General features: G+C 53.7%; 1 protein-coding gene across 2 annotated transcripts; it reads right to left on the reverse strand.

The window, feature by feature from the left end:
* Positions 1 to 299: 299 nt before the first annotated feature.
* Positions 300 to 14,018, reverse strand: PPIA (peptidylprolyl isomerase A). Of its 2 annotated transcripts, none has more exons than XM_065584276.1 (5): positions 13,957 to 14,018; positions 1,865 to 1,895; positions 1,629 to 1,717; positions 1,140 to 1,312; positions 300 to 632 (listed from the first exon to the last, which is right to left on the reverse strand). In XM_065584276.1, the coding sequence occupies exons 3-5, from the start codon at positions 1,635 to 1,637 to the stop codon at positions 497 to 499; spliced, it is 318 nt and encodes a 105-aa protein (XP_065440348.1). In that variant the 5' UTR covers positions 1,638 to 1,717; positions 1,865 to 1,895; positions 13,957 to 14,018; the 3' UTR covers positions 300 to 496. The 2 variants fall into 2 exon arrangements, with proteins under 2 accessions (XP_065440348.1, XP_005291609.1); XM_005291552.5 differs by lacking the exon at positions 13,957 to 14,018 and adding an exon at positions 4,019 to 4,226.
* Positions 14,019 to 22,327: the final 8,309 nt, after the last annotated feature.

Below are 22,327 nucleotides of genomic sequence, written 5' to 3' on the forward strand. Positions count from 1 at the left end.
GCCATTCATTCTGTAGTGGCCTTAAGAGTATTCAACTGGCAGGCATCCACTGTAACTCCCATGCTGCTGGGGACAGGTCATCAACACTAAGCTACAGAGGCTTCCAAAACAGTTTTAATCTAGGGATTTCCCTAAAGGAATCCCTGTAGGACAGTTTTAGAAGCCTGGCTACTATCATGTAGTATCAGTAGCTAATCTATGCTTCTTCAGAGAAAGATTTCTTGCCAATCTTAGGAAAAAACATGATTGCTACACAAATGCCCCAAGCAGATTTCCTTAAAAAAAGAAAACTCATGTGGTTTAGCTTGTTTTATTTATTTAATTTCATAATCATAAACTTAACTCTGCAGTGCAGCTCGACTTGTGAAGATAAGGGAAATGAAACCCAATAGAAATGCAGCAGTAGGTCAGGAACACAAGAATTACAAGGGGCTAAACACCATGGTATGTTAGCCCCAGCTACAGAAGGAATGGTTGGTTAAGACAGAAAGGAATTTTATGACAGCTGCCCACAGTTAGCAATGGTGACCTTCTTCTTTGTTTTGCCCTCTCTTGATCCAAGGCCAGACATTGCCTCCACCACCTTCATCCCATCTTTGACACGGCCAAAGACAACATGCTTCCCATCCAACCTAAGATAAAACACACGTTTTATAGGATCATGTTGCTGAGAAGCACCAATCTGACTTGTTTGTGACCTACTGTATTAAACCACTAATTTCAGGAAGCTTGTATAATCAGCAACCTTGTTAGTACTCAGTTTTTGCTATAGAAATTTCCATTGAGCATGATGGGAGGCTGGTAAAGTGAGAGATGAGCCACCAGACAGGAAGTATTACCCTCAAAAATCTGTCAGATACGGGAGGATCTGGAGAATTACACACTTGCTTCTGGGCATTGTTACAACAACTGTAGTTTAGGGCTCAATGAAGCCTCACTATATAGAAACCTTGAGACCAGAATTGTTTGAGGTTTCATTATGTACACTGATCAGAATCACAGGAACATTTTGGGGAACAGGACACACTACACTAGAATTAAACAATGCATTAGAGAGCTATGGCAAAGTTAATAAAACCCAAAAAGGTGTTGAGTAAATTCAGAGATGAATGAAGAGTACAGATTCCAACAGTACTTACCACTCAGTCTTAGCCGTGCAGATGAAGAACTGGGATCCATTTGTGTTGGGGCCAGCATTTGCCATAGACAAAATGCCAGGACCTGTGTGCTTCAGGATGAAGTTCTCATCAGCAAACTTCTCACCATAAATCGATTTACCACCAGTTCCATTATGACATGTAAAGTCACCACCCTGCAAGAAAAAGCAAGCACTGAAAGTGAAATACAGCGATGCCCACCCTTCTAATCGGTCAGGCAGACTTCTAATCTATACAAGACTGCTGCTCAAGCTACCAGTACAGTCAAAGCCTACCCTTTACTCAATCAGGCACAAAACCTGAAGGCTAGTGACAGCCTTCTTGTCTGTTTACTGTCAGTCTTGAACCCCTAAGCAAGACTGTCCTATAAAGTTGCAGAATCACTTCTTTGACTGTTTCAAAGTATAGGAGCTGCAACAAAACTACTGAAAGAGGCCATAACCAAGTAGTAAGAAAGTCAGTGACGCATACCTGGCACATGAATCCAGGAATGATCCTGTGAAAGCAGGACCCCTTGTAACCAAATCCTCTCTCCCCAGTGGTCAGGGCACGGAAGTTTTCTGTCAATGTAAGACAGTCATTACTAGATGGAATTTATAGGAACACCCATTGGCAAGCCTCTGGGTGAAAATTTCAAACTTATTCTTAATAAAAGTAAACTGAAGACTGCAATGCAGTCTCCATGATCTTGAGTGGTTTTTACAGACCTGCTGTCTTTGGAACCTTGTCTGCAAACAGCTGTAGAAGAAAAGAGAGTCAGTTAAGTCATTTTGCATAAAGAGTGTTTGCCAACTACTAAAACAGGAGAAACAAATCAGCATACTACAACATAACGATTTATGGGAGAATCTTGCAGTGGCTGTAGTTTGTTGAATACAAGTTGTGCTATGGCTACATTCCATCACTTGAAATCCATGACAGAAGCCTACATGGCGTTGAAATTGTTTCTTTAAATGCAATCCAGGATTCTGCAAGCCATGCTTTACTTCCCTCAGAGATCATGTTCCATGGCTTTTGCCACCAGCTCCTCCTTATATGAGCAGAACCTGGCAGCTGGAACAAGGATTAGACTCCATTATTAAATTCATTCACAAGATTCTGTATCAGCTTTTATGAAGCTGATAGTTTTGTACGAGACAAAGCATACACTTGGTCCAACTGCAACCTTGTTAGAAGGGTTATTAAGCCAAGCTCATTTCCTGGTACAGTAGTGTGCGGGAAGCAGCAGTGGGTTTCCACTATTCTCTCTGTCAGACTGGACTGTGTCAGAGGGACTCAAACAAAATGGAGTCCCTGGACAAAGGATGCACTGTCTGTTAACTACAGTTTATGCACTTACACACCTGTTCACAGGAGAAGCCTTTATGTTCCAAAAGGAAAGTTATTTGAGTGGTTAATGAGACCAGTTAGAAAGTCTTGCTCAAAGCTTATTCTCAACCACTGGGACACAGGTTTTGCTATTGACAAGCATACCAAGGAGTCAAGAATCTGATTTATGTAACTTTTGGTGATGAGCTTACTATTAACCTCAAGTTTGGCAATCAAACATCAAATGATTAATGGAGTACAATCATCAGAGCACTTACTAACAGTCTGAACTCTGGTTTGCTTAAAAACTACAGAGTGCTTTGTTGCCCTGATGAAAGGTACTGCTACAGAGATTTATACCTGCCTCTGGAAGTTTCCATTAATTGCATCTGATGAAGTGGGCATTCACCCACGAAAGCTTATGCTCCAATACTTCTGTTAATCTTAAAGGTGCCACAGGACCCTCTGTTGCTTGCTACAGAGAATTAGTGGTCTTCACACTCCCCTCCCAGCACTGTTAGGCATTTGCTCTCTGCTCCATACCATAGAAGCCCTTACATGTTAGAAAAAGGAATGTCTGCATCAATAAAGCTTGCTATCCTTTTCACACCTCAGCTTGAGAAAGCTCACAATTTGAGGTTTCTGACCCAAAATGAGGGGCTGTTATACAAGCAGGCAGTTTAGCATGCAGTCCTTGGGTTCAAAGTACTATAACCGCCATGCCAGGATTTCTGATTTAACTATTATGAGTAAAGTGAATAGATCCAGGATTACGAGCTTGGGGACTAGAGCATATCTTCGCCTTCAAAAGAAGTACCCAAGGCAAGATGACGGCTCGGAGAATCTCACTCCAGCATGAAGCACATCCCTTTCGCCGCTAACAGGGCTTTAGATATGCAGGGCCTGGAGACGGACTTTGTCTGGATAGCAACAGCAGCGTGATGGGGCTTCAGTTACAGCCTGGGGCTAATTGGCGACCATGAGCTCTTGATCCAGGGCGAGATCTGCGAGTGTACGAGCAGCTTCAAGTCCCAGCAACTACAGCATATTCCGAAGCCGCCTGGCAGCCCGCAGTCCGAAGCGTTTAGCGAGCAAGCCAAAGCACGGGCACGCTGGGCAGCTGCCCAGCGCGGCGATGCGGATTCCGGAGAGGCGCGAGCGCCGCCCCCAACGCAACGGCCTGACTGCAGAGGGGAAGGCGGGGGAGAGAAGGGAGGGGCCGCCGCTACGATCCCGGCCGATACGGCGCGGGGTGGGGCCGGCACCGCATGCCGCCTTCGGGGCAACCTCCCTCCGGAGGCGAGGAGCGCTCCCGGTTCTCCCCCCCCCCGGGACAGGTCCTCGCGCACCGGCCTGCCTCAGCCACGTGGAGCCCACAGCGGCCACGAGGCGCGCGCTCCCTCCCGCTCCCGCGAGACCACCCGCGCGCGCTGCCGACCAGCTCCCTTAGCCGCGCGCGCGCGCCCCTCCCGCCCAAAATGGCCTCGTGCTCGTGCCCTTGCCAGGAAATGGCGCCGCCGGACCCCTCCCGGGACCTCCCTACTCCCAAGTACCTCGAAGGTGACGCGCCCCAACGGCTCATCGTTGGCGGCGATATCGAAGAACACGATGGGGTTGGCGGCCATGGCGCGTCGCGTGAGAGAGGGGGGGGCCTTGAGCCAGCAGCAACTCCTCCACAACAGCGGGTGCGGCGCAGCGGAAAGAGAGCGGTCACCCCCCGAGTTTATATACTTGCCGCTCCGCCCGCCCACTCGCAGATCGCTGCCAATCGCCGCCCGCGACGCCGGCGAGTGAGGGCTCTCACAGCCAATCGGTGCCATGGGGCAGTACCGCAACAGCCCGAGCGCTCGGGTAAGGCGGTGCCCGCTGAGAAACGGGAGGGAGATGGCGGGCATGCGCACTGCGGCGCTGCACAGGGCGGGGCTGGGAGGAGATGGGGGTTGGGGGATGGGCTGGACGGGGAGGCTGGAATTAGGAGTGGAATGGGATTTTTGGGGGGTAGGATGCGAAGGGGGGGGCTGGGATTTGGGGGAAGGGGTTGGGATGAGTGGGGGGGCTGGGATTTGGGAGAAGAGGCTGGGGTGAAAATGGGGGGGGGCGGATTTGGGGAAGGGGCTGGGGTGGGAGTGGGAATGGGAGGCTGGGATTTGGGGGGTGAGATTAGGGGTATGGGACTAGGTGTTAGGCTGTGGGGTTGGAAATGAGGGATTGGACTGGGGCTGGGGAGGGATAGCAGTGGGCTGGGAATGGGGAAGTAAGGCTGGGATTGGGGGCAGGAATGGGGGTGGGGGAGAAGCTGAGACTGTGCAGCTTCAGATTGTGTGTAACCTCCTGAGTGGCATGGTGTGTGTGTGTGTGTGTGTGTGAGACAGGGCAGTGCCTCTGCATCTAATAAAGCATTCATGAGACTTCCTGACATTCATGTAGCACCTCCCTGCCCAGGAACTTTAACCCTCCCACCCCCACCCCCCCAAAGCCATTGCCACCCTTGCACAGAGTGGGCCTTGTACAGATACCACCCTCCAGAAAAAAAAGCATTGGGCCTGTCCTGTCCATCTAGCCATATAGAAATGCTAACTCCCCTGGGACCTCTTCATTACCCCACAGGCTGAGAACCCATGGGATAGGGCAGGGGTTGGCAACGTTCAGCATGCAGCTCGCCAGGGTAAGCACCCTAGCGGGCTGGGCCAGTTTATTTACCTGCTGACGCGGCAGGTTCGGCCGATCGCTGCCCCCACTGGCTGCGGTTCGCTGTCCTGGTCCAATGGGAGCGGCGGGAAGCGGCGCGGACCAAGGGATGTGCTGGCCGCGGCTTCCCGCCGCCCCCATTGGCCCGGGACGGCGAACTGCGGCCAGTGGGGGCCGCGATCGGCCGAACCTGCCGCCTCAGCAGGTAAATAAACTGGCCCGGCCTGCTAGGGTGCTTACCCTGGCAAGCCGCGTGCCGAATGTTGCCGACCCCTGGGATAGGGCATGCAGCATGGGAAACGGGGTCTTGGAGGTATAAAAAGGAGATTCCTGAATGGAGTGGGCCATGGCATAGTAGGACTGTGGAATGAGTGATGGGAATAGACAGATCTATGAAAGGAAGGAGCACAGAGGTGGGAAGAAGACCTGAGGAATAGCCCCGTTGATTTATTTATTCATATTTTGGGTGTGATGACATATTTTGCTGTGTTTCTATGAGGCATTTTTGGCCTCCTTAGCTGCATGTGCAAATGGTGCTGGAGCAGCTGTTTGACATGTGCATAGCCCACACATGTAAGTGCTCATGCAAAATGGCTAGTTGTGTGAACAAATCCTGAGCTGTTCCCCTAATTCAGTGGATGGGCCTTTAACTATCTTTACAAGTACCTCGTAGGATTGTGACACCAGACCCATCATGCAAGTGTGACCTGACCAACTGAGAGGGGATGAGATTTTTATTTGAAATCATAGAATATCTGGGTTGGAAGGGACCTCAGAAGGTCATTTAGTCCAACCTGCTGCTCAAAGCAGGACCAATCCCCAGATTTTTGCCCCAGATCCCTAAATGGCCCCCTCAAGGATTGAACTCAACTCTGGGTTTAGCAGGCCAATGCTCAAACCACTGAGCTATCCCTCCCCACAAATATTTGTTTTTTATTAACACTCAACTCCAACACCTGAGCAACAATTTGGAGAGAGGCTCTTTGCTAAAACAGAATATTACCCCCATTTTACAGATGGGGAAACAGGCACAGGGAGGGAAGGGACTTGCCCAAGGTCACTGAGCAGTCCAGTGACAGAACTGGGAATTGGACCCAGATCAAGTCCCAGTCCAGAGTCCTATGCACTGGGCTATACTGCCTAGCATAAGTCAATAACTTTCTTTGAACAGTGACCTAATGGACCTACTAAGGGTAGCCTGCCTTTAGCAATCTGGAAAATTTGTTGTTTTCCTCCGAAATACCATTATCTCAGGGCATTCCCACCATCTATACTGCCAGGGGTCTATTCCTTCACTGCATGACACGCCTGACATACCTAAGGCAAAAAAACCCACAAGCAATAAAATAATAATAATAATTAATAAAGCCTTTCAGGCCTTTTGTGCAACTCCTTGCCTGAGGAGGTTGTGAAGGCTAGGACTATAACAGGGTTTAAAAGAGAACTAGATAAATTCATGGAGGTTAAGCCCATTAATGGCTATTAGCCAGGATGGGTAAGGAATGGTGTCCCTAGCCTCTGTTTGTCAGAGGGTGGAGATGCATGGCAGGAGAGAGATCACTTGATCATTACTTGTTAGGTTCACTCCCTCTGGGACACCTGGCATTGGCCACTGTCGGTAGACAGGATCCTGGGCTGAATGGATCTTTGGTCTGACCCAGTACGGCCGTTCTTATGTTCTTAAGTATATAGAGCCTGAGGAAGTGAAAAGGGCTTTTTGTTTTCTGTGAGGATGGTGATGCCAACCATAAAACAATTAGGAGACAGTATCTGACTTTCAGGGCACCCCTCAGCTAGTTTTGTGGACACTGAGCACCTCTACGAATCCGGCCCACAGTCCATGCCGCGGGTCACTCAGTAGCACAGGCTTCCTATGAACCATGCAAGTGTCCATGTGACTGCCCTTCCTTCCTTCATCACATTCAGGTACTTCACCCCCCCGGGTAACTTTTAACCCACAGAGACATCCAGGCCAAATGGCTCTACGTGTCCCCTACCAAGCAGACAGTTCTTCTTGGAGGCCTTGCATGGAAATGTCTCCTGGCACTGGTGCTACCGGCGGGCAGGGAGCAGCGATCAAGGGGAAGAACTCCCAGTGAGAGTGAATTAGGAATTAACCAGGGAAAAGAAAATCTAAAGGGGAGAGAGAGTGTGGAGCAAAGGCCATGGAAGCCAAGTCAAGAGACTGTGGGTGCTGCTGTTCAGCTGTGACCCCTTTGCCTCCCCCAAGTTTGGTGAACAAGAAACATGTAGAACCTGCTCACCCAGTCCTGCCTGTGCCCTAAGCTGCTCTCCCGGAGCACTCCAGGCTGAGGTCCCATGGCAGCCACCCTGAGATGTGCTGGGCCCCCGTTGCCTTGAATAAAGCACTCACCTGGCAGCTGTCCATAGGCCACCGTGGACTGGAGCACAGGGAGCCCTTGGCTGAATGCTGAAAGTGGCGCTTTCTGTCTCCAGTCCCTCCCAATTCCATAGGGGCATTGCAAGTTCCGGTAGTGGGGCCTGTACCCATAGGGTGGTGCCCTGCTTCCCGCGGTCGCTGGCTGCAGCATGTTCATTTCTTGCAGTTTGGTGGCTGGCTGTTGGGTTGGCTCTCCGTGAACCTGGGGTCCTCAGGTACAGCTTTGCCTGCTAGGAGTTAGTGCTGGCTCGCTACTGGGCCCACAGAGAGCAGAAGGGACCCACGACTAGAACCTTTCTCCTAGGGTCCTAGCTCAAGTCCCTCAGCCTGGGAGTGGCCCCGATAATAAATGTGCATGGCCAGAAGTTTAGCCCTAGTGAGCAACACTGCAGTAATATACCACTGGCGGCCAGCTTGCCCAAAGGGTCCAGTGCCCACCAAGAACCATGGAGAATCCTACCCCCACTTAGAGACCAGCTGGGTGCTGCACCTCTTGGGAATTCTGGCCTGGAATGTACCCAGCTCTTGTGAGTGCCCCACAAACATACACCAGGGAAGGAAGTCAGTGTTGGTGTAGGCGTGACTGAAGGCAGACGTGGGTCCAGTCTGTCTCCACACAGGGGAGAAGAATGATCTGGGCTGGAGACTGATTTCAACTTCCAACTTGCAAGGAACAACCCATGAATAACAACAGCAGGTGAAAACCGAGGCAAAGATTTCAAACACAGGTTTGTCTAATGACAGCCACCCTAGGCCCCCCAGCACCACTCTAACCCTATGTACAGCACTTCTATGGCTTCCATTTCCAGAGCATCTGAGAGCCTCCATTGCACAGAGGGGAAACTGAGGCACAAGGCACTACATGACTTACCCGAGAAGTCTACACCTGGAATTGAATCCTGTCTGCCAAGTCCCAGGCTAGTGTGCTATACAGCTGGAGGTGTGTAAAGCATAGGCCTGATCTGAGGCCACAAGCCAGTCCAACAGCACTACGACTGGGTTTGCAAAGGAAGGAGACGGTAGCAACCACACCTCCTCATGTTTCTGCCGCCAAGTGAGCCCAGAGAAGAAATCAGCAGCTCCTTAAATGCAGGTGGCCAGATTCTGCCCATATGAGCCCGTGGCAACCCCACTTAAATTGCATGACTATAACTATAATGAGGGCAATTGGGAGTCTGGCAGCCAAAGTCATTGATGACCAGACCCTCCTGATACATCTAAGCAGCTTGGACTGGCTGGGCCAAATACAGAAGTGACGAGCTCAATAATCTACACCTTCTTCCCCCAAGGCGCTAGAGTCATGCTCCCTTAGTTTTACACTCTTTTTCCCTTACCCAGGTTGTCTGAATTTGGTCCCCTGGGGGCCTCATTCTGGTCTCGTATCTATAGAATTCAGCAGTAACTCCACTGAAGTCGGGTAAAATCCATGTAAGGTTGGAATCAGGCCCTTTGTATCTAAGACACTCTTAAGATGATCTAACTAACACACTGGGGCTGGAAGTGAACCCAGCTTGAAGTATCAGAGGCTCCCCTCTTGAATATGTCCCCGTGGCCCAGGATGTTGGGACACCACTGGTGTATTTAGATGCACTGAAATCTGCATCTCTCCAGCTCTGGGGTGGGGCGAACCAATAGGCACGGTTGTATCTCCCAAAAACAAACCTGGGATTTTTGCTTAAGCTCGAGGTTTGGAGGTTTTTTTCACCTCTGGAATCAGTCAGACCTTGCATTTGGTGAAGGAGCAGGGGGAAGAGAAACCTGCCCACACACTGTTATGTCTAATTTAAGCAGCAAGCTGGTTGGGGAAAGGGACCGGGAGTTGCTGATTTGTCTTTAAAGCTCCAGCTTGACAGTTTAATCACAGTGTATTATTAGTAATAATTAATCATCCCCATCCAGAGAGGAGCGCAGGGACGATTTCCCTGCAAACACCTGTATTAATAAGGGCACAGGGAGCGGGCACTCAGCAGACATGCTGTGGAAAGGGAACCCTCCCGCCCCAATACAACGCAGTGATGCTCAGAGGTTTCTGGACGCTCCCCTAAGGATTTCTGCATCTTGATGAAAAATGAACACTGAGATGTCACATTCCCTCCCAGAATGCTTTACTCCTCCGAGCAGCATCACAGAGTGACTCAGTAATGGCCTGATTTTCGGAGCTGCCAGCCCCCTCCGCTCCCACTGGCTGCAATAAATGCGTGCTCAGAGCTAGAGCTCTGGGCTCTGAAGCCTAGGCAGGGGGTGGGATTCAGAGCAAGACCTCCAGTCAGAGCTGCAACGTCCAAGCGCTGTCTACACTGCTATTTTTAGAGCATTGCTCTGAGCCCCACTAGCCCAAGTCTGTCGACCCCGGCTGGGAGGCTCGCTTGTACCCCCAGGGCATTGGACAGCTACAGTACACCCCACTGGAGCGGAAAGATGATGCAAACTGCTAGGCAACATCACTCAGGAGGAATCAAAACACATCTTCTTTCCAAGAAATGGGCTGCTTTGTGCTAGACCTGACCATGGATTACAGACCTGCAGGATATAAAGCTATGGCATATGATTCAGAGCTGTTAGGAGATGAATTTGGAGACAATTTGGTGTCTAGATCCACCCGATTACAGCTCAGATTCATTCACACAATTTAGCTCTCTTGCACAGGTCTGCGGCATCACGGCTGGTGGGCTCAGAAGGCAGTTCATTTGCAGGCGAGCTGACAGCACAGAGCAAACCTATTGCAAGAGCTGGACTAGAGCTGGCAGAGAGCAGTGCATTTTGTTTGGCAAAGGGCGAGGGAAACTGAGCTCCCCCAAGCATGCCCATTAGCAAGCTGCGAAAGGACAGGAATGCTTCTCGTTCCAAAGGCTTGCCAAGGCCTGGAGATGGGAGGGGGAAGCAGTGGGAGTCACGCACTCAATAAAACAACCTCCAAAGATCCTCCCAACTCCCCTGGTATTAACTGACCTAAATCATGTAATGCCGTCTCCAAGCTTTGCCCACACAAGAGCCTGTGGCCGCTGCCTCCTTTGTACATATTAATTACATGCAAACTGCCACCTAATTGGCATCCTCGGTGGCTACAATACCCAGCTTGCAATGTGCCATCACTGGGCCAGGTGGCATGTCTGCATGCCTTGGGTGTGCGGTGGCTGCGCTGGCCGTGAGCTGTGTGGCAGGGCTCTGTGCATGCACTTTGGCTGCTGCCCTACGATCCTGCTGCTGCTGCTTCCCTCCTACCGAAACCAGAGCGATGTGAAGACAGAACAAACATGGCTGGGAGCAGGTGCCGCGCTGGGGCCTATAGCTGCATTACTGGCATTCGGATCGGATGCAATAGCATTGACTCATTGGGAGAATCTTGGGATTGAGCACTCAGAGAGCTGCACATGGGCAGGGAGCATCTGGGGATCCCTGTAAGTAATGAGCAGAAGCAGTCGGTGTGGGACGTGCTAAAGGCCTTTCCCGTCCTCCCTGGGGCTGAGGCTTCTGGACAGCAGCATCCTGGATGCAGCAACATGCAGGGGCGGCTCTGTGTTTTTTGCTGCCCCAAGCACGGCAGTCAGGTGGCCTTCGGCGGCACGCCTGCGGGCGGTCCGCTGGTTACACGGATTCGGCAGCGTTTCTGCGGGTGATCTGCCAGTCCTGCGCCTTCGGCGTGCCCGCCGCCGAATTGCCACCGAAGCTGCGGGACCGACGGACCTCCTGCGAGCATGCCGCCAAAGGCGGCTTGACTGCCGGCGCGCCGCCCCCCGGCTTGCCGCCCCAGGCATGCGCTTGCTGCAACACAGGAAAGCTGGAGGCAGGAGCACAGCGGGAACCACCTCCTCGTGGCTCATGGGGTCCGTCCTGCCCCAAGAGACAGGCAGCCCACAACACATGGCCTCAATAGCAGAGGGGGAGCCTAGGGAGAGCCCATAGACTCCAGCAGTTTGCTTAGGGGGCACTAGGAGCAGAGACCAGCCCCATCTCTAGATGGGTCGTACACAGTGGTGGGGAAGGTGAGTTATGGGGGAGAGGGGAATTAAGGAAGGAGCTGGGCTGTGTGTTTCCAGGTGAGTGTGCGTCTGGTGTTTGCATTTAATCTGATCTAGAAGCCAGGCTTTGGCCCAAGCTGCCCTTTACGCCACTGCATGAGGCTGCTGCACCAGCCCCATTAAACAGGCAGATTGAATCATAGAATCACAGGGTTGGTAGAGACCTCAGGAGGTATCTAGTCCCACGCCCTGCTCACAGCAGGACCAACACCAACTAAATCATCCCAGCCAGGGCTTTGTCAAGTCTGACCTTAAAAACCTCTAAGGAAGGAGATTCCACCACCTCCCTAGGTAACCCATTCCAGTGCTTCACCACCCTCCTAATGAAATAATGTTTCCTAATATCCAACCTAAACCTCCCCCACTGCAACTTGAGACCATTACTCCTTGTTCTGTCATCTGCCACCACTGAGAACAGCCGAGCTCCATCCTCTTTGGAACCCCCCTTCAGGTAGTTGAAGGCTGCTATCACGTCCCCTTCACTCTTCTCTTCTTCAGACTAAATAAGCCCAGTTCCCCTCAGGTGGTCGCCACAGTGAGAAGCCAGCTGCGTCTGATCCCAGGGACTGGGGATACCATCCATGCCTCATTGCAATCACACCATGGGGACAGCCTGCTCAGAGGCTGATGTTAGAGCCTGTGTCTGGAAGCTGGGCTCCTGGTTTCTCTTCCATAGCTCTTTGGAAAATCTGTGCCAGTTCAGCCCTGGGATAACCAGGGACAACCCGGGGACATTAGCACCACCCAACCTCACCTGAACAGGGAAGGGCTATGAACAGCATAAGTGTGTGAGGGAAAGCTGGATCTGAGCTGCTCAACTGTGTGTCAGAGGTCCTGTACTGCTAACACCTAATGGAGATTCTCCTTGTGCTTTTGGAGCAGAAGGAAGCAAGCTGGATTCTGCTGCTGCCACAACCTTCTCAGTGGCTGGTGCGTGGCTCAGTGAGAAACACACAGGCCTAGGTGGTCATACTGGGTTTGTCACCACCTTATAATATTAACCCTTTGCCCTCCCCTAGTCCCTTCCACATCAGGATCTCAAAGCTCTTTACAAACAGCACTGCATTTGTTATTTGGAGGCAGTCCCTACCTCAAAGAGCTCACATTTTAAGCAGCCTGGCAACACCTCTGGGACATAAGGAAGCAGTGTAGCCCCATTTTACAGGCTGGGAAGCTGAGTCATGGGGAGGGGCTTTTCAGGAAGCCTGTAACAGAGCTGGGATCAGAACCCACTATGCTATGGTGTCTTTGCAGAGCCCATTCCAGTGCCCTGGAGGGATAGTCTCTTAGCCTCAGGGCACATGACCACTGGGAAGGCAGAAAGCCACTTTGGAGAACAAGGCAACTACCCTTGTATCAAAGCCAAGGTGCCAGGCCAAGGGGGCCTGCAACTAGGCGTGAGTGGGGTGGAGCTTTGGGAAACGGTACAGTCCACAGCAAGCAGGGGAATCACCAGTGAATTCCCATCGCTGTGGGTCTCTGGCAGGCTCGGTGCCATGGGACAGAGTTCATGGAGAGCTAGCCCTACTCTGACATACTGGCCAGGAGCGGAGTTATTCCCCCTCTGTTTATTTAGATTTAAAATACTACAGGCTCTGGGCGTCCTGACAGAGGTAGTTATACAATCAGTATAGTTCAACTAACTCCAATCTCGGCAGCTTTCAAATCATTGATGTCACAGGAGCAAAGCTGGCCCCCGAGCCCCTTCACCACCTCAGCAGCGTGCCCCCGCCCTCCCAAAAGACCCTCGACGGCAGGCATCTTTTAGAGTGAAAGTTGCCAAATTCAAGCTATTTTGGAGTGTGTGGGGGGAAGCAAGTTCCAGGCTCCCAGAGTCCACCCCCTCTCTTTCTAATGAGGGGGGTCCAGCTCTCTGAGCACCGCTGCAGCAATATGCGCCCCAGAAAGAGCACTTCCTCCCACTCCGGTGACACAAAGAAGCCGTGGAAAGGGAGGGAGGGAGAAGCAGATTTTCAAAAGTATTGTTTTACGTGTTAGTTGTCATTCACACTGAGCTCTGCCAGTGCCCCTCAATTCTGACCCACAGCTACTCCTGCTATTATAAGCACAGGCTTCCTCCTCCCCAGTTCACAGATGCTCCCTGTTCCTGACGTACAGCCCCTCCCCTGGGTATTTCCGTTCTGTGTTCCACTCCCCTCCTGACAACCACCCCACTGTTCCACACTTGGGCACTCCCTGAATCCACGGCTCTGCCAACACCCCCAAACCTCCCCATGGCACATGAACTGGAGGCCCACTGTACGCGGTAGGTGGAGTGTAACAAGTGTGTGGAGGGTCTGTGGCTGTTTTGGGGATACGCCTGGGATGGCCCCTCCTCAGACCGGTGGCGGGCTGGGACTGGTCACTGGTGGAAGTGAGTTACCTCAGGCTGGGTGTTCTTCCGAGGGCTATTCCTGCCTCTGCCATAGACTCGGGATCACAGCAAGGCCCTGAAAGCAAATAGCCTGATTATTCATTAACCTGTGGGAAGGGCTCAGCTTTCTGCCCTACCAGGAGCTACAAGCTAAGCAGGGCTGGGAAAGGCTGTTAGTGAGTGACATGGGACAGGAGCACTAGTCTTGGGGTTCAGGAGGGAGCGTGGACGGCAGGGGCACTGAGATTTTGGTGGGGCATTCAGCCAAGAGGATTCTGATGTAATGAATCCAAAGGGGATTTCTAATGAGGCTGCTGGATGCTGGGGTTCCTCTGGCTTTCTAGCTCTCAGCGTGACTACAGACTACATCAGACTGTCCACTGCCACTCTGTCTCCTGTACCATGAAAGGTCTCCACACTAGTAAAACTAAACCAGATCTTTGCTCAGAGAATGATTTAAAGAAATGCTGCAACTGCAGCCAACATTCCAGACACGTGCATGCAGACTGACTCCCTGGTGGTGCCTCCCCCAAACTCTTCCCTCCTTCACTCTTTGCTCCAGGTTCCACACAGGTTGCTCCAATCCACACTGAGGATTTACAACAGTTTAATTTAAAATCCGTTTAAAAAACAATGCAATTAAATCCGTGCAAAGCCCTGTGTGACCACTCTTTCTCTGCTTTAACTTGGCTTATATTAGCTAAGCTTCATTTGCCCCTGTAAGAGATCTGCTGATCCATGCAAGGTTTAAACAGATATAAGAACCTCCACCCAGAGCCGGCTTTAGGAAGTGTGGGGCCCGATTTGAACAGTTTTGACGGGGCCCCGGCAAGGATGACTGAAAAAAGAAAAAACACGTAAAAAAACATCTGGGGCTTGTACTCACCGGGCGGTACTCGTAGTCTTCGGCGGTTTGTCCTTCACTCGCTCCGGGTCTTTGGTGGCACTGAAGGACCTGCTGCCGAAGTGCTGCCGAAGACCCAGAGCGAGTGAAGGACCCGCCGCTGAAGTGTCGCCGAAGACCCGGAGCGCTGCCGGGTGAGTAAAAATTAAAAAGGAGCCTCTAGCCAGGGAAGGGATTCTTGGCCACTTGCCCCCACCCCGGCAGCCCTGCCACTGGGCGCGGGGCCCTCTTAGGCGCGGGGCCCGATTCGGGGGAATTGGTGGAATTGGCCTAAAGCTGGCCCGGCTCCACCCAAAGCTGTGCCAGTTGAACTAAACCGTCTTCAAACCCTTTCATTAAACTGGTGCAGGTTTGTGAGTGGATCCAGCCTGAGCCACATGACATCACTCCTAAAGCTAAGCACAAAAGATGGTGACTCTTGTGGAGAACTTTCCCCTCCTCCCTGTGTAAACAGGGTGGAAACCTAGATCTGAGTGAGATAGGGTGACCAGATGTCCCATGTTTTGGGACTTTTTCTTATATAGGCACCTCTTACCCTCCACCCCCTGACCCGTTTTTTCACAGTTGCTTTCTGGTCATCCTAGAGTGAGATAACCCAGGCTGGAGGGTGAGTCAGATTTCAGGGCAGCCCTGTCCAGTGTCATGACCTTCATGTGACACTCACACACTTGGTAGGTGTGTCACACAGGGCTACATAACAGAGTATCTCCCTTCCCAGGGGTGGCTCCAGGCACCAGCGCAGCAAGTTCGTGTCTGGGGCGGCAAGCCACAGGGGGGGCCTGCCGGTTGCTGTGAGGACAGCAGTCAGACTGCGTTTGGCGGCATGCCTGCGGGCGGTCCACCGGGCCCGCGGCTTCGGCGGCAATTCAGAGGTGGGGACGCTGAAGGCATGGCACCGGTGGATCTCCCGCAGGCATGCCGCTGAATCTGCATGACCAGCAGACCGCCCACAGGCTTGGGATGGCAAAAAACATAGAGCCGCCCCTGTCCCTTCCCCAGCACCTGGAAGCCCTGGGGAAAGTGCACCGAGCCTCAAAGCTTCTAACCAGTCCAACTCCAGCCCCACTCAGTTCCCCTCTCCTAACAGTTTTCTGTAGGGGGGACTATGTGAGATGAGTTTGGTGGGTCTCAGCTCCAGTTCCCGCATCACAAACTCACCTCCACATTTTGCACTAATGGGGCAGGCTCAGCAGAGAGGCTGAGAACCACAAGGAACATGGGTTGAAATGGCCCTGTGGCCCCTGCCCAATTCAGGGCTAGGGGCCAGCTGGCAAGGCCATGCCTGGGGGAAGCTGGCCCTGTGCAGGCCCTGTACATATGCAGAAGGCTTCGCACACTAGGGCTGCACCAGTGCTAAATCCACAGTTGACTGTTACCTGCAAATTTTCCCATGAAACACTTGACATCAATGTAACACAGAGAGCTGGCCAAAGTCCGGCATGCAGCTGCATGTTGCCCCTGTGACTTATGCTGCTGGTTTGCTCAGTGCAGCTGGTACATTTCTTCCCCCATTCCACAGCCTAGATCGGACCAGGAAGGGGTTGAAAAAATCTCTGCTCCATCTGCTCCCCCTTGCAGGTTTGTGTGGGAACAGCCATGTGGGTGGGGTGGACTGTTCTATTCTCCCTGCGGCGGGGAAGCAGAGTGGAATTTTCCAAACTGCCTGGACCCATTTCAAGGGCTGCAGCCCAGTAACTGTAGGGATCAGTGCAGAGGGGGAATGAGTGCCAGCAGTGAGCCACGCCCTGGCAATCACTGGGCAGGGCACAGGGGGAGAATAGACTAGAATGGGTTAAATCCCAGAGTCCCTGTGTGATGGTGGGCAAGTCACTTAGCAGCCCTGTGCCTCAGTTTCCCCATCAATACAATGGTGGGACAGGCCCTGCCCTGCTGTGGAGGGGTGTGTGAGGATAAATACATTAAAGACCGAGAGGCCCAGCTATTGCAGCACTGACCACCCAATAGACACCCCCAGGCACTGGCAGTGAGGATTTTGCCTTGGCCACCTGTACCAAGTGTGGTGCAGAATGCAGGGGTTTTGCCTCAGTTTCCCACAAAGATAGTAATCAAAGCAGGAGAGCATGCTTGGGTTTGTTGTGCCAAAGCACAAGCGGTAACTTGAAAAACAAGTTGGGATAGTATGTCTGGAGCCAGGCTTCCTCTCCCCAGCAGGTTGGGAAAGCGGCTCATCACTCTGCCCTGGGGAGAAAGGGCTCCGCAAAGTGTACAGATCTCCGCAAGCTTGAGCAGAAAGGAAGAAATAGGGCGAGGCTTGAAGATGCTGCTTTGGGGGAGATGGCGGAGCCCCCTGCAAAAGGCACCTGCCCAGGGTTTGTGAAGGGATGGGCTGGTTCCCCGGTTCCTGCAGGAGAAAGTGCAGAGGATCTGTGATGGCTAGTGGGTAGGAGGACTCTGTAGCATGGCAGGGAAGATGCAGGGAGACGAGGATTCCAACTGTGAAGCGGTCAGGGTGCGCAGAGCATCGCATCTCAATGAAGCTTCATGTGGCCCCTCTGCGTAGACACAGAGGCCTGGCCAGGGCCAGAGGTGGGAGTGCTGGATGCCAGGTCTGTGCTTGGACCACTACACCCTACTGCCAGATATTTTGTCCCTTACAATGATTGTTATTTATATGGCCCGGGGACATGTAGGGTGCTATGGAGACTTCCAAAGGGCACATTCCTGCCCCGATGTATAGTTCCTCTCCCTAGAGGGGTAATGCAGCCACTAGGGCATTTCTGATCCCCTGGGATTAGCCCTTGACCCCCCCTCCTCCCCGTGTATTGAGCTTCCCCCATCCCCAGCGGCAGCTCTCCCATATCATCACTTGTCGTGGCCATCTGTTCCTCTCCCTATTGGCAGGAGGCAGCTGCAGTACGTGATGTCTGAGTTTCTCATTGAAGCGGCCAAGATATGATTATGATACCAACTGCCAGGAAAGAGCTCTGCCCTGCTGCAGGCCCGGTCAGCAGGCCGAGCTGGGATCTCCTGGGTAGAAAGGATCTCCAAGGTGCTCAGACAGCCCAGGGCGGGGAGGGTGGAGAACCTGAACGGAAGCGCACGGCCCAGGCCACTGGATTGCTTCCCACACAAAAAGCTAGTGGGATCATTAGCATTGAGTTGTCAGGGTTTGCTGGGGGGCAGGGATACATCCCACTGAGATGCCTGCACTTGGGGCTCACAGCACAATAGCACTGGCACAGAGCAGCAAGTCTAGGGTTACCATATTTTGTGCCTCCAAATGGAGGACACTCCACGGCCCCGGCCCCGCCCCCAGCCCCGCCCAACCCCGCCCCCTCCCCAAAGTCTCCGCCCCCTCCCCTGCTTCCTGCGAATATTTGATTCGCGGGAAGCCTGAAGCAGGTAAGGGGGGTGTGGGGGGAGGAGGCGCGGCCCAGGCTGGCCCCCCGGCGTTTCCAGCCTGGGTCAGCTCGGGCCCTGGGGTGCCGGCCCCGGCCGACCACCCCCGGCCCGCCCAGCACTGCCGGCCCCCGGCGGCCCGGCGCACCCCCCGGCTCCCCGCCGGCCCGGCTGACCCGGCTCCCCGCCGGCCCGGCTCCCCGCGGGCCCGGCTGACCGGCTCCCCGCCGGCCCGGCTGACTGGCTCCCCGCCGGCCTGGCTCCCCGCCGGCCCGGCTGACCCGGCTCCCCGGCTGGCCCGGCTGACCCGGCTCCCCGCTGGCCCGGCTCCCCGCGGGCCCGGCTGACCGGCTCCCCGCGGGCCCGGCTCCCCGCCGGCCCGGCTGACCCGGCTCCCCGCCGGCCCGGCTCCCCGCCGGCCCGGCTGACCCGGCTGACCGGCTCCCCGCCGGCCCGGCTCCCCGCGGGCCCGGCTGACCTGGCTGACCGGCTCCCCGCCGGCCCGGCTGACCCGGCTCCCCGCGGGCCCGGCTCCCCGGCTGACCCGGCTCCCTGCGGGCCCGGCTGACCCGGCTCCCCGCGGGCCCGGCTGACCCAGCTTCCCGCCGGCCCGGCTCCCCGCGGGCCTGGCTGACCCGGCTCCCCGCCGGCCCGGCTCCCCGCGGGCCCGGCTGACCCGGCTCCCCGGCTGACCCGGCTCCCCGCGGGCCCGGCTGACCCGGCTCCCCGCCGACCCGGCTCCCTGCGGGTCCGGCTGACTGGCTCCCCGCGGGCCCGGCTGACCCGGCTCCCCGCGGGCCCGGCTCCCCGCCGGCCCGGCTCCCCGCGGGCCCGGCTGACCTCCCGATTTTCCCGGACATGCCCGGCTTTTGGGGATTTCCCCCCAGACGGGGATTTGAGCCCTCAAAAGCCGGACATGTCCGGGAAAATCCGGACGTATGGTAACCCTAAGCAAGTCCCTGGCATCTGCTGGGTTTCACTGGCTCTGTCTGTTCTGATTTGGGATATTGTACGGCAGGAGCATCGACCCCCCAAGCTGGATTTGTCTGGGCAGGGATTTCTGGGCCTTGCCACCTTGCTTTGTCTGTAGTCAGGTGGTTGTGGGTTGGGCTTGGCTGTCTGGGGGTGGGGGGAGGAGGCTGCAGAGTGGCCTTTTCTATAGGACAGAGTAATCTGGATTTAGGATTTTGGCCTTGTAGGGGCCAGAGACAGGCCAATCTGATCTGTGCTGGGCCTACTGGGAAACCAGCTGGGTGATCTCAAGCCAGAAACTGCCCAGGTGCTAGGTCGCCGGAGCAGCCAGCCCCTGGCAGGTGGGGAGGGGGAGAAGACCCCTCCCCTGCATCTCTGAACCCTGCCAGGTTTCAGGGCTTGCCAGGAAGTGGGGGCATTGGGCTCAAAGCATGGCCTGCTCTGGAGTACAGCAGCCTGGAAGGAAGCACCCATCCCTGGCAGAATCAGAGAGTTTTGGGCCAAAAGGGACCCCCAGATCCTCTAGTCTGATCTTCAGTCTGGCACAGGCCACCCACACTGTTCAGCGCTTATCCACCAAACTCAGCCACCAGTCCTACGGCCCACTGAAGACTAGACTGGATGCCACAGATAGAGAACAGGCGGCACCGAGGTGCACCAAAGATTTGCCCCTGTCTGGAGTCCAGCCCTGCCTGCCAACCTTGGCTCCAGCCTCCAGGAGCCTGGATCCCCTGAGGATGGCAGGGGCCAGCAGAGCTGAGCTGCTAGGAGGGACCCAGCACAAGGGCCAACATCCCAGTGCCAGGAAAGCTCCAACCATGCAGCAACGTGGCTCTTGCACTGACGAGTCCTTTCTACCAAGCCAAGGCCAGGGTTTATTAGAGAGAGCTGGAAACACCTTCAGGGAGCAGCCATGGTCTCTAAGGCTGGGTCTACACTACCCGCCTGAATCGGCGGGTAGAAATCGACCTCTCGGGGATCGATTTATCGCGTCCCATCGGGACGCGACAAATCGATCCCCGAATCGACGCTCTTACTCCACCAGCGGAGGTGGGAGTAAGCGCCGTCGACGGGAAGCCGCAGAGGTCGATTTTGCCGCCGTCCCTTCAGCGGGGTAAGTCGGCTGTGATACATCGAATTCAGCTACGCTATTCGCGTAGCTGAATTTGCGTATCTTAAATCGACCCCCCCTGTAATGTAGATGTAGCCTAAGGCTGTCAGTGCTGCTGGCTCAGAGCGTAGTGCAGTTTGAGTGGGGGCACTGCCCCTCTGCTGGATTATTCAGCACCTTTCCCTGTGCAGAGATAGTCTCACACTACTGACTGAGCCTGCCTGGATAAGCGGCTGCAACTTTCCCTGGGGGAAGCTGCAGGGTATCCCGGGGCATGGGCACCTTCCCGATCTGACCTTCCTCCGCCCTGGCTGAGACATGCCTAGCTAAACCCAACATTCCCTGGCACAGTGACAAATGCAGGGACCTGGGGGAGGGGGCCCAGGGCAGCTAGGCAGCCACATGTGCAGCTGGTGGGGCCTGCCCTGGTTAAGTGATTTCAAGTCTCGGTTGTGTATGGGTGGTGCAGATAGTTAGTGAATTAGGGATCTAGGTGGGCAAGCCCTAGAGGAGCGGGGAGAGGGGGGCAGGGGATGGGGCATGGAATGGGGGTGAAAGGGCCAAAGGGGGAAGAACCAGGAAGGTGAGAGCAGGCGAAGGGGCGAAGTGGAGTCAGTAGGAGCTGCCAGACAGACTCTTAGCCCAAGTGCCCCTCCATGCCTGTCTTCTCTCTGGGAAGGGTCCAGGAACAGCTGGTGCAGAAGAGCAGGGTCAGCAAACTCCAGGAGAACAAGGGGGCAGAACTGTTGCCTATGGGGAGCGGGAATACTCAATTATCCTCTCTGGGAGTGTCATAAACATACAGCTAAGGGTAGCATAAAACCCCTCTTTACCCTGTAAAGGGTTAATTCCTCTTTTACCTGTAAAGGGTTAAGAAGCTCAAATAATCTGGGTGGCACCTGACCAAAAGGACCAATAAGGGGAGAAGATACTTTCAAATCTGTGCGGGAAGGTTTTAGTCTGTGTCTCTCCGAGCCAGCCAAGAAACCAGGACAGGAAAATTATATCTCTTTAAGCATATCTAAACTAAGCATCTAGTCTGGCAGAAATAGTAAGTAATAGCAAAAAAGAAATGTGTTCAATTACCTTTTGTTTTAGCTTGTGAATTTTCCCTGTGCTAAGAGGAAAGTTTATCCCTGTTTTTGTAACTTTAAGGTTTTGCCTAGAGGGGAAATCCTCTGTGTTCTTGAGTCTTTTGTTATTCTGTAAAGTACTTACTATCCTGATTTTACAGAGGTGATTCTTTTCCCTTTTCTTTAATTAAAATTCTTCTTTTAAAAACCTGATTAATTTTTCATTGTTCTTTTTTATAAATTAAATTAATGGAGATATCCTATCTCCTAGAACTGGAAAGGACCTTGAAAGGTCATTGAGTCCAGCCCCCTGCCCTCACTAGCAGGACCAAGTACTGATTTTGCCCTAGATCCCTCAGTGGCTCCCTTAAGGATTGAACTCACAACCCTAGGTTTGGGGGGGGGGGGCAATGCTCAAACCACTGAGCTATCCCTCCCTTAAGATCTAAGTGTTTGGGTCTGTATTCACCTGTATCAATTGGTGAGGATATTATTCTCAAGCCTCCCCAGGAAAGGGGGTGTAGGGACTTGGGGGGATATTTGGGGAAGGTAGGGCTCCAAGTGGCCCTCCCTGAATGTTTGGTTAAATCACTTAGTGGTGGCAGCAATACTAAGGCAAAAATGGAATTTGTGCCTTGGGAACGTTTTAACCTAAGCTGGTAAAAATAAGCTTAGGGGGGTCTTTCATGTGGGTCACCACATCTGTACCCCAAAGTTCAGAGTGGGGAAAGAACCCTGATGGGAGGGAGGGAAAATTCTCCATTGTTCTCTGGGGGTCTCCATTGTTTTCAGTGGGGCCAGAACTTTCTCCATTGTTCTCTAGGAGGGAGAGGAGAAGGGAAAATGTCTCCTATGGACTCATCCTCCTCATCATTGAGGGGTCTGCTCATGTCTTGAAGCAAAAGGGGGAGGGAGTGACCCAGATCTCCTCTCTCCCTTCTTCTGTGCTGCCCTGGCTGT

Source organism: Chrysemys picta, chromosome 2, assembly GCF_011386835.1.
Source record: "Chrysemys picta bellii isolate R12L10 chromosome 2, ASM1138683v2, whole genome shotgun sequence".
NCBI lineage: Eukaryota > Metazoa > Chordata > Testudines > Emydidae > Chrysemys > Chrysemys picta.

What these genes read in the sequence shown, in the direction of transcription:
- PPIA (XM_005291552.5), bottom strand. Translation starts at nt 4,090, where the DNA reads ATGGCCGCCAACCCCATCGTGTTCTTCGATATCGCCGCCAACGATGAG. An exon ending in TGGGGCGCGTCACCTTCGAG is followed by an intron (nt 1,896 to 4,018) that starts GTACTTGGGAGT and finishes TTTCTTCTACAG; the next exon opens with CTGTTTGCAGACAAGGTTCC. An exon ending in CAAGGTTCCAAAGACAGCAG is followed by an intron (nt 1,718 to 1,864) that starts GTCTGTAAAAAC and finishes TTACATTGACAG; the next exon opens with AAAACTTCCGTGCCCTGACC.